Raw genomic sequence first — 15,737 nt, 5'->3', positions numbered from 1 at the left:
ATTCTCCAATTCATTGGCTTTTTGGGCTGGTTCGTCGGAGCCATTTGGGTTGGTCCGCTGAAGGCGAGCTGGAGAGGTCGTTCGGGATGGGAGGAGATTGCAACGAATGAAATCATGAAAAAATAGTTTATGGATCACGGCAAGATTAATACAAGTACCATGTCAAAATTCCTTTTTCTCTTATCATTTGCCACCTTTTCTTATGTAAATGAAAATTTTCTTTAAATATTTGACATGTCAAGTTTAACTAAAGCCCATGTCTAAATTTGCCATATTTTTAGACCTCTCCAAAATTGCCATGACAAATGATCACAAAAACATGGCAAATTCATAAAGTTTCTAAAACATGGCAAACTTGCCATCCTTCAAATAGTTTGCCACCATTTTTCTTCAAATGCATTTTTTTATTTTCTCTAAAATCTTGCAAAGTTACTATATTGACAATGGCAAAATTAGCTCATGGATCATGGCAAGATTAATTGAAGTACCATGGCAAAATTCTTTTTGTCTTATCATTTGCCAATTTTTTACTCAAATGACAATCATAGCAATTTCCACTTAATGCTTTCAACTTCTGATTTATACGCTGGCATTTTTATAGCCCAGCACGGCAATTTCCCCTTTTTTGTAAGCTATGTCAATTTTGTTGGGTTTTTGTTTGGCTATTGAAAATGAGATCCAAAATGTCAGTTTTCTATATGTTGTTAGAGTCGTCATAGGAAAATTAGGCATTTTTTTGGCCCAGGTGGAGGCTCGATAGGGGATTCGATGAAAAAAAAAAGGCTGTAGGCCCTGGGATCGATGGTGTTCGTGTTGGGGGCTTCTCGTCCCGAACGTATTCGTTCGATCGATAGGCTTTCCCGTGACGAACGAGTCGTTCGGTCTGGGGTTCTCCCAGGCCCAACGTTCGGCACTTATCCATGTCCCAAACAAATTGTAGTTCTATGAACTGTGTGACTAGCATTCAGATATAAATGCACATGATTTAGATCTATACGCACACGGCAAGCACCAAAGCTAGTACTCAGATCAATCCACATCACATGAGCCAACTAGTACACGTATAAATCCAGGCACACACCATGAGAGAAATTAGCACACACGAAAGGAAAGAGGTCTGCCAACAGGATAGCAGCCACGGCCACGATGCAAGGTCGATTCAACGAGATAGCGCGCGCGTTATTTTAGTAATCTAAACGTTCTTATATTAGTTTACAGAGGGAGTAGTATTTAGGTTAATACTATGATCTGATGGGTAAAATGATTATTTTTTATTATTTCGTGGCAACACACGGGCATTTAGCTAGTGTAATGATAGTTGCGAAATAAATGTATTTTCGAAATTAAATTTGTATGCATGGGCATCAACGTTATCTTTATCCACCTACACCATACACCATGATGGAAGCAAAACAAAACTTGCACGCATTCCTGAACGAACGGACGGAAAGACAACTTTTGCATCCGGCCCCTCCGCTTTACCCCTTTTCTCCCGCCCTCGCAACCACCTCCGCTGTCCTCCCCGGAGTCTCTTCTTCTCTTCCCTCTCCCGTCGCCTCCCGAGTCTCCGGCGACCACGCGGAACCGACGCGGCCATGGAGCAAGGCGCCGACTCCGCGGCGGCCAGGCGGATGGCCAGGGTCGCCTCCCACCTCCGCCCGCCCACCTCGCAGGCACGAACCCACAACCACCCCTCCCTCCCTCCCTCTGCTTCTTTGCTCCTCTCTCTGCTCAGATTTGGAAGTCGGAGCGAGATCCTTCCCGGAGGATTAGCTGCCGCCGCCGGCCGTGGTGGCATCCGGAGCGAGATCCTTCCCGCGGCGCTTCTGCGCGTAGCTGCTTAGCCTGTGCGCATCCATGCTTTCCAGGATCCTCGTGTGACCGAAGATGCATGTCCTGTATGCTTCGGAGCTAGCGATCCATGGACCAGGAAACGACTTTCGAGTAGCCTCTGTTCACTTTTGTAAGTTGTTTCAGACAACACAAAATAGGCTGTTTTGCACATTGTCTGAAATGTTTTAAGGTCTTATAAAAGTGAACGGAGGGAGTAGAAAAAACATATGACGATGGGATGCAATTTCGAACTACTGGTTGCTAATTCTCTGATTCTGGCAGTTGAGTCAGCGACATATTTAGCGAGCATCAGGTAGATCTCCGAGCGAGTACAATCACGATATCTTGTTATGATATACTTTCAGGCCAGCATTGCTATCTAGCTGTCGGGGAAATTCAGAATCATCTGAATTATTCTTAGCTGGTGATTATACCAGACAACTTCCTAAATTTAGCTCTTATAAACTTACTTAAACCTGTGGAACTGTCCTGGTTGGCCAATGCATAAAAGGTATCGTCCACTCCAGAATTGGCTTCTACTAGGCTAATTTTTCTCTTTCCTTATTTTGAAGGAGGAGGAGGTGGCCATCTTGAAGGGCTCTAATTGCCGTGCAAAAGGTGCAGCACCAGGGTTCAAGGTTGCAGTCCTGGGTGCATCTGGTGGGATCGGCCAGCCCCTCTCGCTGCTTATGAAGATGAACCCTCTTGTTTCGGTGCTCCATTTGTATGATGTTGTCAACACACCTGGTGTTACAGCTGACATTAGCCATATGAACACCGGTGCTGTGGTATGCCCCTTGACCCTGTCTTTATGTCCTGTTTTTAGCTTTTTCCAAAGTTCCTCACTGAAAATTGATTCTGAAAGGATACTATAGTTTCATGCTGGTAGACCTCTAGTACAGTTGCTCTCCATGTGATCCATGCAGGTTATGTTTAGAGGAAGTGAATTACTGAAGGAATGTATGTCTTCTCTACTGTCCTTGAAGGATACTATAGTTTATGTCCTGTTTCTGCGAAGTTGCTCACTGAAAATTGATTCTGAAAGGATACTGTAGTTGCATGTTGGTAGACCTCTAGTACAGTTGCTCTCCATGTGATCCGTGTAGGTTTTGTTTAGAAGAAATGAATTACTGAAGGAATGTATGTCTTCTCTACTGTCCTTTTAGCTCGTACGGTAGGGTTTTTTTTTTTTTTTGGGTAGCAAAGGGATCTCTTCCCTGATTTGCATTAAAGAAACCAATCGAGGTACATAAGGTAGAGGTTTGGAAATTAGCATTACCCAGCTGGTTGTTTCTGTGTTACAATCTTATAATCCATAACTCAGCAAACAAGTAGCCAATTTCCAGTGGCATCATGCATTGTTCTTAAAGGCATGAGGTCTCCGAAGAATAGTGTCTGATCATTCAGTAATAATTGTGGATTTAAATCTGAAAACAATAAATAATGTTGCAAGGAAAACATATAACCTACTTGTATTTTATGTAACAGGCAGATATTTGATTGGCACAATATTAATAGCTGCCACATATCTTTGTCCGCCCTAGCCTATGCATACAATTATCACCTGATTCTTGAACCTTAAAGGTTATCTGATCATTGGGTGTAATTATGCTAAGGTATAATTTCTACAGGTGCGTGGCTTCTTGGGTCAGCCACAATTGGAAAGTGCTCTTACTGGAATGGATCTTGTCATCATTCCTGCTGGCATTCCTCGGAAACCTGGGATGACAAGGGATGATTTGTTCAACATCAATGCTGGAATTGTTCGGACTCTTTGCGGGGGAATTGCAAAATGCTGCCCAAATGCGATTGTGAATGTGATCAGTAACCCTGTAAATTCCACTGTTCCGATTGCTGCTGAAGTATTTAAAAAAGCTGGAACATATGATCCTAAGCGCCTATTGGGGGTGACAACACTTGATGTAGTGAGAGCCAATACCTTTGTGGTATGTACTTCAAAATTGTTTGCCATAGTGCCCAATTATATTGCTAGTTTCTATATGGGCAGGTTCTCAAATTCCTATTCCTGTCATCTCTGTCTACAGGGAGAGGTTCTTGGACTTGACCCCAGAGATGTCAATGTTCCTGTTGTTGGTGGGCATGCAGGAGTTACAATATTACCACTCCTTTCACAGGTTATTAGCACTTGCTGCTGATTCAAATTTTGAACCATATATGTAGCTGAAAAATTGTTTCCATCTGATGGAAGTAGTACTTTACTCTGTTCATTTTTATGTTTTCCTTCATTGAAATTTGAACTTTGTTGTTTTTGTAGGTGAATCCTCCCTGTTCGTTTACCTCAGAAGAAATTAGTTATCTCACTTCCCGCATACAGAATGGTGGGACAGAAGTAGTTGAGGTATGGTTTCCCTTATCATCTAATGCCATATCTTGTACGCACAGTGGAGGGAATAAAAAGTCAATTTAGAAGTTTCTTTTGCAATTGCTCTCTCTGAACAGTGGCTTAGTGACGAAGTAATAGTTTTGTATTAGCTATGAATACTGTATTGCGTCCGATCGCAAGAGCTAGAATGTTCTTACGAATCGAACACGTCATTAATCTGAACTCACAGCAGAACTGGGGATCTGCAATAGATTGGAGCTAAGTTAGGGAGGACTGAAATTCCATCTCAATGCCTTTACAGACTTGGTCCTCTCCTTTATGTTGCTGAAAGCTTGGATCGACACGTTGTTCAAACATGACCAACTCAATTGATAACGTCCCTCCTGCAGTAGCAGTGCAGCTCAAACATTCTTCAGATATCTCTCATTTCATTTGTCTTGAGAGTCCGGCATACTGGTTTGCAGTTCTTGAGCTTATAGTTAGCAAAGCTGAATAAGATCTGATGAGATATGTTTTGAGAACATGAGAGTTTGACCTCAGTAGATGTGAGATGGATATGTGAAATTACCAAATTCCTTGTGTTCTATAATAGAGAAAGATGCATATATTAGTTTATTTGAGAGCTTCACAGTGTTGACAACAAAGGTCAATTATCAGGTGCATGCTAACTGTTAAGTTTATCAGAAACCTTCTTTTACACAATGCTTTTACCCGCGTAGGTGGGCCCCTATACTAATTTCTAGTGCTAGCCGCGGACAGATTTTCTGGTTTGGTGGCTGCCTGACAGTCAATACATTTTCCCTAGCTGTTGGCTGGTTGGCCAGTGTTGGTGCTGTGTTCTAGAGGAACCATGACCACTTTTGTATACTCCCTCCGTCCGAAAACACTTGTCATCAAAATAGATAAAATGGGATGTATCTAGAACTAATATACATCTAGATACATTTCCTTATATTTATTTTAATGACAAGTATTTTGGGACGGAGGGAGTACATGTTAATGCAACGAACTTCCTTTCTGACCACCCAAATTCATTTCAGGCGAAAGCAGGAGCGGGATCCGCGACTCTTTCCATGGTTGGTCTCCATGAGCTCATACGCGCATCATCGCTGTTCTGTGCATACATTTTCAAATGATGGATCGATCCGGTAACGCTACAATTTTGTTTTCCTCAGGCCTACGCAGCAGCCAGGTTCGCGGACGCGTGCCTGAGAGGGCTGCGCGGCGACGCCGGGATAGTGGAGTGCTCCTACATAGCCTCTCAGGTGACACCCATTCTCTTCCTTCAGGTCATCGTTCCTTGAGGCGACCCCTCGCAGCGTTTTCTGACCCCGCGAAATCTGCCTCGCCCCGTCCTGAAGGTGACGGAGCTGGCCTTCTTCGCGTCCAAGGTGCGGCTGGGCCGGGCCGGCGTCGAGGAGGTCCTGCCGCTCGGCCCGCTGAACGAGTTTGAGAGGTCTGAATACGTGGCCTAGGGTTGATCGTTGGATGTCTGTACGGGGCTGCGATTTTTGTGCTGTCTTGATTGATTGATTGATCGTCGGCGTGGGGCGGTGGTGGTGCAGGGCCGGGCTGGAGAAGGCCAAGGGCGAGCTCGCCGAGAGCATCCGCAAGGGCGTCGCCTTCGCCAACAAGTGAGATGAAAGATGGGAAGAAAATACAGCACACAGCTCCTCCGTATCTTTCGCCGGATGGAATGCTCCGAGGCCCAGCATAGAAATCTGAGACGCATTTTGCTTCCTGCCTGTCAGCAACGGTCCGCCTGGGAGCAACGGTCGCCGTGTGATGTGATGTAAATCTCCCTGTCATATAACAGTAATAATAATGATGATAAATTGTACTGTATTTATACCGGTATATACGATGCGGACAACCCGATGTTTACGGCTGTACTGTATTATACACTCGATGAATAAAATACGACATTAGAGTACTTCTATCGAATCGTTTTCCTCCTGGCCCTCGCGGCTGGAAACCCTAGCCGCCGCCAGGAGACCCAATCTTTCAGCGCCGTCCCCCGGCGGCTCCCCCCCGCCGGCGACCTCGGTCGTCGGTAGTGAGGGGGGTCGCCGGATCCACGCGTGTGGATCGTTTTTACTCCCTCGTAGTTTTAGATTTTTAGGCTGTTCATCGTCTTTGTTTCGGCGGCGACGATGACAACGCTTCTGATCCTTCCTTGACAAGGCCATTGGTCCTATGGTTGGGGATGGATTTGGAAACCAGTCTGTTCAAGCAAGGATGGCGTGGCGACGGCGACATCCTCGTGGTGGATCTGTGTCCTCGGGCTCCGCTGTTGCGACGGCGTTTGCTCCAGCGTCGGCGCGGAGCTTGGGAGGTAGTCCAGTAGCGGATGCAGATTATGGTCTGCATCGACGACATCTGGAAGACGGAACATGTGCTGGGTTCGTGGTTCGTGGATGGCAGGTATGGTTTCCTTCCGCGACGTCTTAGTCGCGGTGGGGTGCCAGATCTGGAGTTCGATGGCGTGTCCGGGGTGTTGCCCCGGTCTGATTCGTTCAACGGTAAGGGCTTCACTTTTGGTGAGCCACCTTGGAGGTCCGCAAAGCTGCATATCAGCGATGGAGCCGCGTCGAGCTCGTGTAAGGAGGTGATCCATCATTCTTTTCTTCGGTGGCTGCTGTCGTGGTGCAGGAGGCAGGTGATGGGCGTTGGTGTCAAGCTCAGATATGTTCTGCTATCTTTACAGTTTTGTCATGTCGGTCTTTACGTGACTTGTATTTTAATCTTTATGATATGAATGAGACACGTATTACCATGAAAAAAAATACGACATTAGTATGAGATCTGATGATGATGATGATGATTATAAACAAATAAGCAAACGAACAAAAATTCAAGTTGGCTCTCTCTCTTGTGCCATTTCTTGTTCTCTTGCTGATGGTTAACCCGATGTCACCTGGATCGGCCCAATGGGCAGGCGACACGTGTCCCCACCAGCCTACCCCACCCCTACCCCCCTCCTCCCAGACCGCTCTGTGAATCCCACGGCATATTCGCCACTTGTTCCATTCCCGTGTGCGGCCGCCCCTTCACGTGCCGCCCCTTCCACGCGGGCCCCGGGGAGGACCGCCCTTCGCCGGCCCCACCCCGCAGCGAGACGCGGCGTCCCGTGTGCCCGTCAAAACCAACAACCAGCGGCGCCTCCGTCCCGTTTGCGTCTGCATCGTCGCTATAAGAGAGCAGGGGCCGCCCCCTCCGTCCGTCCATCCCTCTCGCTCTCCGCTCCATTCGATTCGATCTCGGCTTCCTCTCCAAGCCACGCGACGCGAGACCAGAGCTCCGGCCATGGCGGCGACGATCCAGTCCGTGAAGGCCCGCCAGATCTTCGACAGCCGCGGCAACCCCACCGTCGAGGTACGCGCGCATCCCGTCCGTCTCCCCGCCTCCCCGATCTGTGCGTTGTGGCCCGGTCCGGCTCGATCTGGTAGCGGTAGGGGCCGCCGCGCTCGTGCGTGCGTGCGTAGCGGCGGCTTGGCCTTTTCGATTGCGCGGCCGATCTGGCCCGGTTGGTCCGCGGGGCGTGGGCTGGGGTTTCTGCGGAGCAGGGCGTAGGGTTTCCGACCCTTTCGGTCAGAGTCGAGGGGTTTTGGGTAGGTGGGTGATCTTAGTAGTCTGTTTTTTTTTTGGGCGCGAGGTAGGTGGTTTGTTCAGTCAGATGCCATGGCGCGTGCAATCTTCATGTTGCCTGCTTGGCATCCATTTTTTGTTGTATCCACAGATCGGTTTGCCGTCATCCTTATGCTCCGTTTGCGCTTGCTGAACGGCAGAAGCCAGATGCTTATTGTCTGTATATATATAGCTAATTTAGCCTAGATGCTCTGGTTTTGTTGTTTGGTGCGGCGAAAATGTAAGATGACGGTGCTAACCTCTCTGTTCTGTGCGTCAGGTTGATGTGTGCTGCTCAGATGGAACCTTTGCCAGGGCCGCCGTTCCCAGCGGTGCATCGACTGGTGGGTCATTTTCTTGTTACATCATCACTGTTTTCCTCTCAGCCTTAGAATCAGCTTTTGCCTTGGTTCCTGTCTAGTGAAGGCACGCAATGTCCCTGTCATCGTTTATTGACTGAATGAAGCTAATCTTGTCTGAATCATCCCTCTTATTATGTAGGTGTCTATGAAGCTTTGGAGCTGAGGGACGGTGGATCTGACTACTTGGGCAAGGGTGTTTCCAAGGTTTACATTCTTTTGACTGACCGGATTTTACCTTCACAATCTGTAAATCTATGTTGCGGTTCCTGGTGATTTAATGTGGCTGCTGCTTATACTCGCATTCTGTAAATCCATGCCACAATTCTTAGCTATTTAATACTATGACCAAACTTATTTTAACATGCTGCTTTCATCCAAGCAATGTTTCCTGCTGCTGTACAACTTACTATATCTACTCTGTGCCAGGTTTTATAAAAAAAATTGTTAATGTTTATAATGTGAACTAGAATATGTTTTATTGTGTTCCCTGTCTCTTCATGGTTTTTCTTTGGATACATTGTTGCTGCTGACTGGATTTTTGGGGAGGTTATAAATCTCATGTCATATATTTTTCCTTGCTAATAAACCAACTTGCTGAAGACCACCAGAAAATGAACAGTGGGGGATCATTTAGTGGACTTTAGAATAACTAACTGCTTTTATGGCCTGATGTTTCACTACAATAACTGCATCTAATGGTGGTTTCTACTGCAGTTGTCATTATATTACCATTTGCATGCATAATATAATTCTTGTGATATTTACATGTTTTTGCTGTTCTGTCACAGGCTGTTAACAATGTGAACTCCATTATTGCACCCGCTTTGGTCGGCAAGGTTAGTATTGCCTTTGCTGCCCCCTTTCTCCTTTCATGAGATTTGAGAATGCATAATTTACTAAGTGCTCTTTTCCCTTCTACACAGGACCCTACCGCTCAAACTGAGCTCGACAACTTTATGGTTCAGCAGCTTGATGGAACCAAGAATGAGTGGGGTTGGTGCAAGCAAAAGGTATATAGCATAACCCATGATGACTTTTACCTTTAGAGGTCTACTAGCAAGTGCTAGTTTCCATTTGCAGATTCCCTTCTAACAGTCTGATTTCTTTTGTGAATTCAGCTTGGTGCTAATGCAATCCTGGCTGTATCACTAGCTGTTTGCAAAGCTGGAGCCAGTGTCAAGAAGATTCCACTGTACCAGGTATGCAGCATATTAATCCCCTCTGATCATTCTTCATGTGTTTGCTGCTTTTAGCTATCCTGTCTTCTAACATGAGATATTCTTCACTGCAGCACATTGCCAACCTTGCTGGCAACAAGCAATTGGTTTTGCCCGTTCCTGCGTTCAATGTCATTAATGGTGGATCCCATGCTGGAAACAAGCTTGCTATGCAGGCAATGCTCTGAACTAAGATTTCCACATCTTTCATCATGTTGTTTCCGCACATGTGTTATTTATGCCTATGCTTGCATATGTGCAGGAGTTCATGATCCTTCCTACTGGAGCTGCCTCATTCAAGGAGGCAATGAAGATGGGTGTTGAAGTGTACCACAACTTGAAGGTAATACTTTATTCTTAGTTTTTTTTTTGTCTCTTGTCATCTTGTAAAACATAAATTCACCGAAACTGTCACTTTCTGTAACAGTCTGTTATCAAGAAGAAGTACGGGCAGGATGCCACCAATGTCGGAGATGAAGGTGGTTTTGCTCCTAACATTCAGGTATTTCCCTGTCCTTGGAGGTTTGAGATCAGATTTCCTTGCTTTGTTATGTCTTGGTGGTCTGACAGCAGCTGTTAACTGTCATGTGTTTATGTATAGAGCCATAGTGTTGCTACAAATTGAAAGTCAACGTATCTGGGGTTTTATTTGACTTATTTCTGTTTCCTGATATTGTAGGAGAATAAGGAGGGCCTTGAGCTCTTGAAGACTGCAATTGAAAAGGCTGGATACACCGGCAAGGTTTGTCTGCTTGAATTAATCTGTTGTAGTGCACTTCTCACTGAGCCTTTAAGTTTGTAATTGAAGGAGATTTGTTGCTTTGGAAAATTCTAGGTTGTCATTGGAATGGATGTTGCTGCTTCAGAGTTCTACAATGACAAGGACAAAACCTATGACCTCAACTTCAAGGAGGAGGTAGTCTCAATGTTTATTTCGTGTGAAGATTTTTTTAAAATCTTTTCAGGAGTTTTATTGACGTTGCCTCTTCTTGCTGTAGAACAATGATGGTTCTCAGAAGATATCTGGAGATAGCCTGAAGAACGTATACAAGTCATTTGTGAGTGAGTACCCCATTGTGTCGATTGAGGACCCATTTGACCAGGATGACTGGGTGCACTATGCTAAGATGACTGAAGAATGTGGAGTGGAAGTTCAGATTGTTGGTGATGACCTTCTAGTCACCAACCCAACCGTGAGTGATTTGTCTTCTGTTGTGTAGGTCGGCACTTAAACTTATTGCATCACTGTAATATCATTATGTTGTGCAGAGAGTTGCGAAGGCAATCCAGGAGAAGTCATGCAATGCTCTTCTGCTGAAGGTATTATTCTGTTGAACCAGAAGTTGATTCTTATTCATTGTTTTCCTGTGATGAGTCTAGTGCGTTGTCTTGCACATTCTGACTGTTCATCCTTTGCATGTAATAGGTTAACCAAATTGGATCCGTCACTGAGAGTATCGAGGCCGTGAAGATGTCAAAACATGCTGGCTGGGGTGTCATGACCAGCCACAGGAGGTAATTGATAGGAGATGCTTCCTTGTTGCGCGACTGTTTTCCCTTGTTACCATCTCTATGCTGCTTATTTACGTTTGCTGTCTGCAGTGGTGAGACCGAGGACACATTCATTGCTGATTTGGCTGTTGGTCTGTCCACGGTATGGTTTTATAAGCTGCATATTTAGCATTTCTTAGGGCAATTTTAACTAGACTAGTTGCAATCCTCATATAACTGACCAATGTTTCTTCATGTGCAACAGGGTCAGATCAAGACCGGGGCTCCCTGCCGGTCAGAGCGTCTTGCCAAGTACAACCAGGCAAGTAGTTCTCCCTGTTTATTCTTGTTTTGCTGAAGCAATCTCCCGATATTATGTTGGCCAACAGGACCTTACAATCAAACAAAAGAATTTATTTGATCCCATGCTTTACTCTTTTTTTGTTATGTGCTGTGTTCTTATTTCTCATTTGTGTCTGATCTTTATCGGTACTCATTTTTTGTGAAAACAAACTAAGACCTATTTTTTCCAAATTGGAACAGCTTCTGAGGATCGAGGAGGAGCTGGGCGACGCTGCAGTGTATGCTGGCCTCAAGTTCCGCGCACCGGTGGAGCCCTACTAGACGGTATCTTCGCGAGTTTTTGTGAAAATGGGTGTGTTTAACCTCCGGAATGAACTCTGGTTGAAGCTCTTAGGATTGAGCAATAATGCCGCGCATGTTTATGTGAACGGAACGGATATGTACCCCCAAACTTGCTCCAATTTTGGTCCTTGTGGATATGTACCTGATTCGGCCCCGAACCTTTTGGGTGTGTAATACTAGTTTTTGGCGCATCATCTTCACTGTTATTGTGTTAGTCTACTTGTTGCAGTATTCTCAAAACACTGGTTTTCCATTGCCATCTGTTTTCCTTTTAAAGGAACTTGCTTCTGTTGTCACTAATGGGGCGTCCCTAGGGTGGAGATGAACTTTGCTTATCAAGAAGAAAAAGAATTGCTTAGTGGTAGGACTAGGGTTCCTACCGGGCCTTCGGCGTAGATTGTATGGGCAGGGAGGAGGGAGACGAGGGCTGGAGCGGGCGCGCCGGCTATGAGGCGCCGTCGCAGCTAGGGTTTAGGTGCGGCGGCGGTTGGCTGGTGGCGGCTAGGGTTCCGGCTCCTCAGGGAGCCGGGCAACAGAAGATGATAATATCTTTATTGCTTGCTCTCAAACGATGTCTTACAACTAGTATTTATAACTTGTGGGTCAAGCCCTTAATACTAATGTCCGGTGAGACTTTTCCTGGTATAGACCAAACCGGTCATAACACTTAGTTAATTAGAAAACTGAGCGAAAATTAGATTGCCCACGGCCATTAAGTATCGTCCATGTAGCCAGGTCGAGAAATCTGGGCAAAAACAAAGCCACCTGCGACCAGACTTTGATGGGGAACTCTAAAGGACAAAACCAGGCCGGTCATCGTACACAACAGGGTCCTGCCGCCGCATCTTTGACTCTACAACAACAAACAAATTACGAAGACAATCCTCCGAACACGTCCAAGAAGAGTCGACTACCGCAAACATAGGCGCTTCACCGACATCGCTCCCACCATCGTTGTTGCCACAGAAGCTTCGACGCTACCACCACCGCTAACCATCGGTCCTGCTTGCCGATGTCGAGCTCCAAGATGAAGCCCCCAAGAGGGAAAATTACACACCCAAGTGATGTCATCAAGCTCAAGACGAAGCCCCCAAGAGGGAAAATTGTTGAGTAACGTGATTGTATTAGGAAACATAGGATAAACTAGGAAGTATTCTGTCTTGTCTTGTACTCCAAGTAGATCATGTACTCCTATATATATGCCCACGAGGCTCAAGCAATACAATGAACAACTATTCCACCAAACCTCTCTCTCCCTTCTAACAAAAATTACACACCCAGGCGCTGTCATCGTCCGATCACAAGATCAAGGGTTTCCCCTGAAGAGGCCACGATAGTCGGGTCCCCGCGGAAGGTGTGCGACACCACAACACCGATGCCTACAGAAAGGTCAACGATGGCCACAACCGCAACCATTGTTGGTCATGGCACAATGGCCGATACAGGGTCTTCACCCAAGCTCCCACACCACCTCGTTGCACATCATCCCACATTGGCGCCGGCAAGACCACCAACCACCGTCTCTCACGAACCATCATCCCACACTGGTGCCGGCAATGTCTCTTCTCTCCACTCGAATCATTATCACATGAGCAGCTCGTAAAGATGGAAGTTACTCTCTGGGCCATTTGGTCGGCACATCGAAAGGCCATTCACGAAAGGATCTTTCAAAGCCCGTCTGCATCGCGTTCTTTTGTCACAAGGTGCATTGATGTCCAAATTATTCATGAGAAGAAGCCTAGTCATTGGAGGTGTTTTCGTGACCAAACAACGCTGGAGGCCATGACTTGCCGTGAAGTTCCATCATTAGCGGGAGACCTCCATCTACACAAATTTATCATAACATCTGATTCCAAGCAAGTGGACGATATTAGGCAATGTAGCCAAGGTAGAGTTTTTTTTTTTTGAGAAGAGCCAAGGTAGAGTTGGTGCCATCATCAAGGAGATCAAAAGCAGAGCAGCTTCTTTTAATTGTAACTTTACTTTGGTAGGTCGTGTTGTTAATCTCGACGCACATAATTTAGCGAGCTTTTCTCTTTCTTTATCTCAGCGCCGTCATGTGGTTTGACCAACCACACGACCTGGATTGAATCCAACTAACTACTACCTCCGTCTAGGTGAATAAGTCATTTACGTAGTTCTAGGTCATCGATTTGAGCAATTAAATATGTATTATATGTCATGAAAAGTATATCACTAGATTTCTACAAGGATGTAGTTTCTAAATATATATATTTTTTGTCACATACAATACATATTTAGATAGTTAAATCGTCAACCTAGAACTACGCGGATGACTTATTCACCGAGACGGAGGTAGTATGGTCTTTGATCAATATAAAATTGGCTTTACCCTAAAAAAGCAAAAAATAATAATACCCCCAAAAAAAGCAAAAAAAGAAAAGAAAAAAAAAACACATCGCCCCCATCTTCTCTCCCCACTCCCTCATGGCGCCTTCCGCCGCCGGCGAAACCCCACCTCCGGAGCCCCGGTGGCTCGCGGCCCTCTCCGAGCCAGAGCTCGTCCGTGACGCCCCCTGCCCTCCTCTTATTTTCTACTATAGCTTCTCTTCCTGACGACAGGTGTTGACGGCGCCACGGCGGTGTTGTGCAGGATCTCCTCGTCAGCCTGAAGCTGCTGGCCGTGAAGCTGGCGGAGACGGCCGGTCGCCCCCACCTCGCCGCCGGGTTCGATCTGCGCACGCTGCGTGCCCTCAGTACGTACTACCTGAACCACTTTGCCAGACACCCATCGTATACAGCGACGCTCATCTGTTCCTGCTGTTATCCTCGATGCTCCGAAATTCGAGCGACCAAGGGACAAATTTGAATACCAGCCTTGTGAATTTTGATCGGCGTCTTCCATCACATGTGACATGGCTGCAGCAATCTCTTTGCTGAGCAACATGCGTACGCTTGTGCTTCTCCAGGTGTTGTTTTGCTGGAGGATTTCAAATCACGGTCAGAAGAAACCTCAGTCGATGCATCCGTATCCGTTCTTGATAGACTCGCGCTGTCGAGGGAATGTGCCACGGATGGTGGCGGCGGCAGCACTAGTGATTCTGAGGTGTTCAGGCGGGGCGGCAAAGATGAGGCAAAGCCGAATAGCGTCAAGAGAAAACGGAAGCAGATGCAGGATGGGTGAGTCCAAAGTTCAATCTTATGATGGAACTTGCTGTATATACTTTTTCCGAAACCTTGCTGCTTTTCTTGAGGTTCGTCGCTATGCAGTTACGGCGTGTTTGTGTGTGATGCAGGCGCCATGGAGAGACCGTGCAAAGCAAGAAGAAAAGGAAACTGGGTGAGAGGCGATAGCATCGAGAGAGCGGGTTGCGACGATCTTCCTGCTGATAGTGATCTTGTGCAAACACCGCCCAGGGATGTCGTTGAGCGACAGCACTGAAGCTGCTGTTGCTGCTGCTGCTGCTGCTGTTAGTGGTGTAAATTTTGCTTTTCTTGATCTCAACATAAAACTTGTTTCGGGAATGCAGCCCGGCAGGGAAGGGATGTCCATGGAACCAGCATTGCCCATTGCATGTAAATCTTTGCCATTTATTCCCGGGAGCTCATAGCTCGCCCTACATGTCGTGAGGAGCTGATGATCATGCCTGCTGTGGCTTTTTGGTGCTGTGCCAATGTTAACAGCTGTGGCAACCAGGTGTAGGTTAACACATCTTCGTTTCAGGACTCTCTTGACTGTGCCATGATTTGTTTTCTAGAAGCTGTAGATTGCTGGGAGCATGAGACACTACTCCCCTCCAGGAAACTGCTTTCGGTTAACGAATTACTCACAACTAGGGTGGATTAGCTGCTGGATTCTAATTTGTTTTGTTGCCTAGGCACCAGTTAGTTCGATCATAGCACAACTAAGAATATGAGTTTACCTCATATTCATGTTGATGTTGGTTCGTTGTTTATTGTCAGGCTAAGTTGGCTTATGTTGCCATGGCAAGTCACAAAAGTTTTTAGTACTTGAATTTAAGTGAAGACAGTTCACCTTCTGTGTACATGACACCAGCAGATCAGAAGACCATAGCTTCCATGGATACACCAAATGTGCATCAAAAGACAATACAATAAACACCATCTTGTTTACAGCAAGGCAGTACAGAAGCATGTCTCTAGCACATCATCTTTTTTAGAGAAAAGGCCAGAGCCCGACTTTATAAATAAAGCCACAAGGCAGCGTCACAGGAAACCAAACAGGAGCGAAACCAG

At 46.1% G+C, this 15,737-nt stretch overlaps 3 protein-coding genes across 3 annotated transcripts; all 3 read left to right on the top strand.

The window, feature by feature from the left end:
* The first annotated feature begins 1,426 nt into the window (after positions 1-1,426).
* On the top strand, positions 1,427-6,114 carry LOC123110116 (malate dehydrogenase, glyoxysomal). The gene is made up of 9 exons (XM_044530559.1): positions 1,427-1,673; positions 2,406-2,621; positions 3,465-3,779; positions 3,879-3,968; positions 4,109-4,192; positions 5,218-5,253; positions 5,353-5,442; positions 5,539-5,633; positions 5,743-6,114. The coding sequence occupies exons 1-9, from the start codon at positions 1,596-1,598 to the stop codon at positions 5,813-5,815; spliced, it is 1,077 nt and encodes a 358-aa protein (XP_044386494.1). The 5' UTR covers positions 1,427-1,595; the 3' UTR covers positions 5,816-6,114.
* Positions 6,115-7,260: 1,146 nt separating this feature from the next.
* Positions 7,261-11,725, top strand: LOC123110113 (enolase). The gene is made up of 17 exons (XM_044530557.1): positions 7,261-7,552; positions 8,085-8,148; positions 8,306-8,370; positions 8,955-9,002; positions 9,090-9,176; positions 9,285-9,365; positions 9,458-9,559; positions 9,646-9,726; positions 9,811-9,885; positions 10,063-10,125; positions 10,219-10,299; positions 10,382-10,576; positions 10,653-10,703; positions 10,810-10,898; positions 10,986-11,037; positions 11,140-11,196; positions 11,418-11,725. The coding sequence occupies exons 1-17, from the start codon at positions 7,484-7,486 to the stop codon at positions 11,496-11,498; spliced, it is 1,341 nt and encodes a 446-aa protein (XP_044386492.1). The 5' UTR covers positions 7,261-7,483; the 3' UTR covers positions 11,499-11,725.
* Positions 11,726-13,909: 2,184 nt separating this feature from the next.
* On the top strand, positions 13,910-15,118 carry LOC123110117 (uncharacterized). The gene is made up of 4 exons (XM_044530560.1): positions 13,910-14,042; positions 14,134-14,236; positions 14,450-14,660; positions 14,777-15,118. The coding sequence occupies exons 1-4, from the start codon at positions 13,968-13,970 to the stop codon at positions 14,832-14,834; spliced, it is 447 nt and encodes a 148-aa protein (XP_044386495.1). The 5' UTR covers positions 13,910-13,967; the 3' UTR covers positions 14,835-15,118.
* The last annotated feature ends 619 nt before the right edge of the window (positions 15,119-15,737 follow it).

Source organism: Triticum aestivum, chromosome 5B, assembly GCF_018294505.1.
Source record: "Triticum aestivum cultivar Chinese Spring chromosome 5B, IWGSC CS RefSeq v2.1, whole genome shotgun sequence".
NCBI lineage: Eukaryota > Viridiplantae > Streptophyta > Magnoliopsida > Poales > Poaceae > Triticum > Triticum aestivum.
This window is presented reverse-complemented; position numbering and strand designations above follow the sequence as displayed.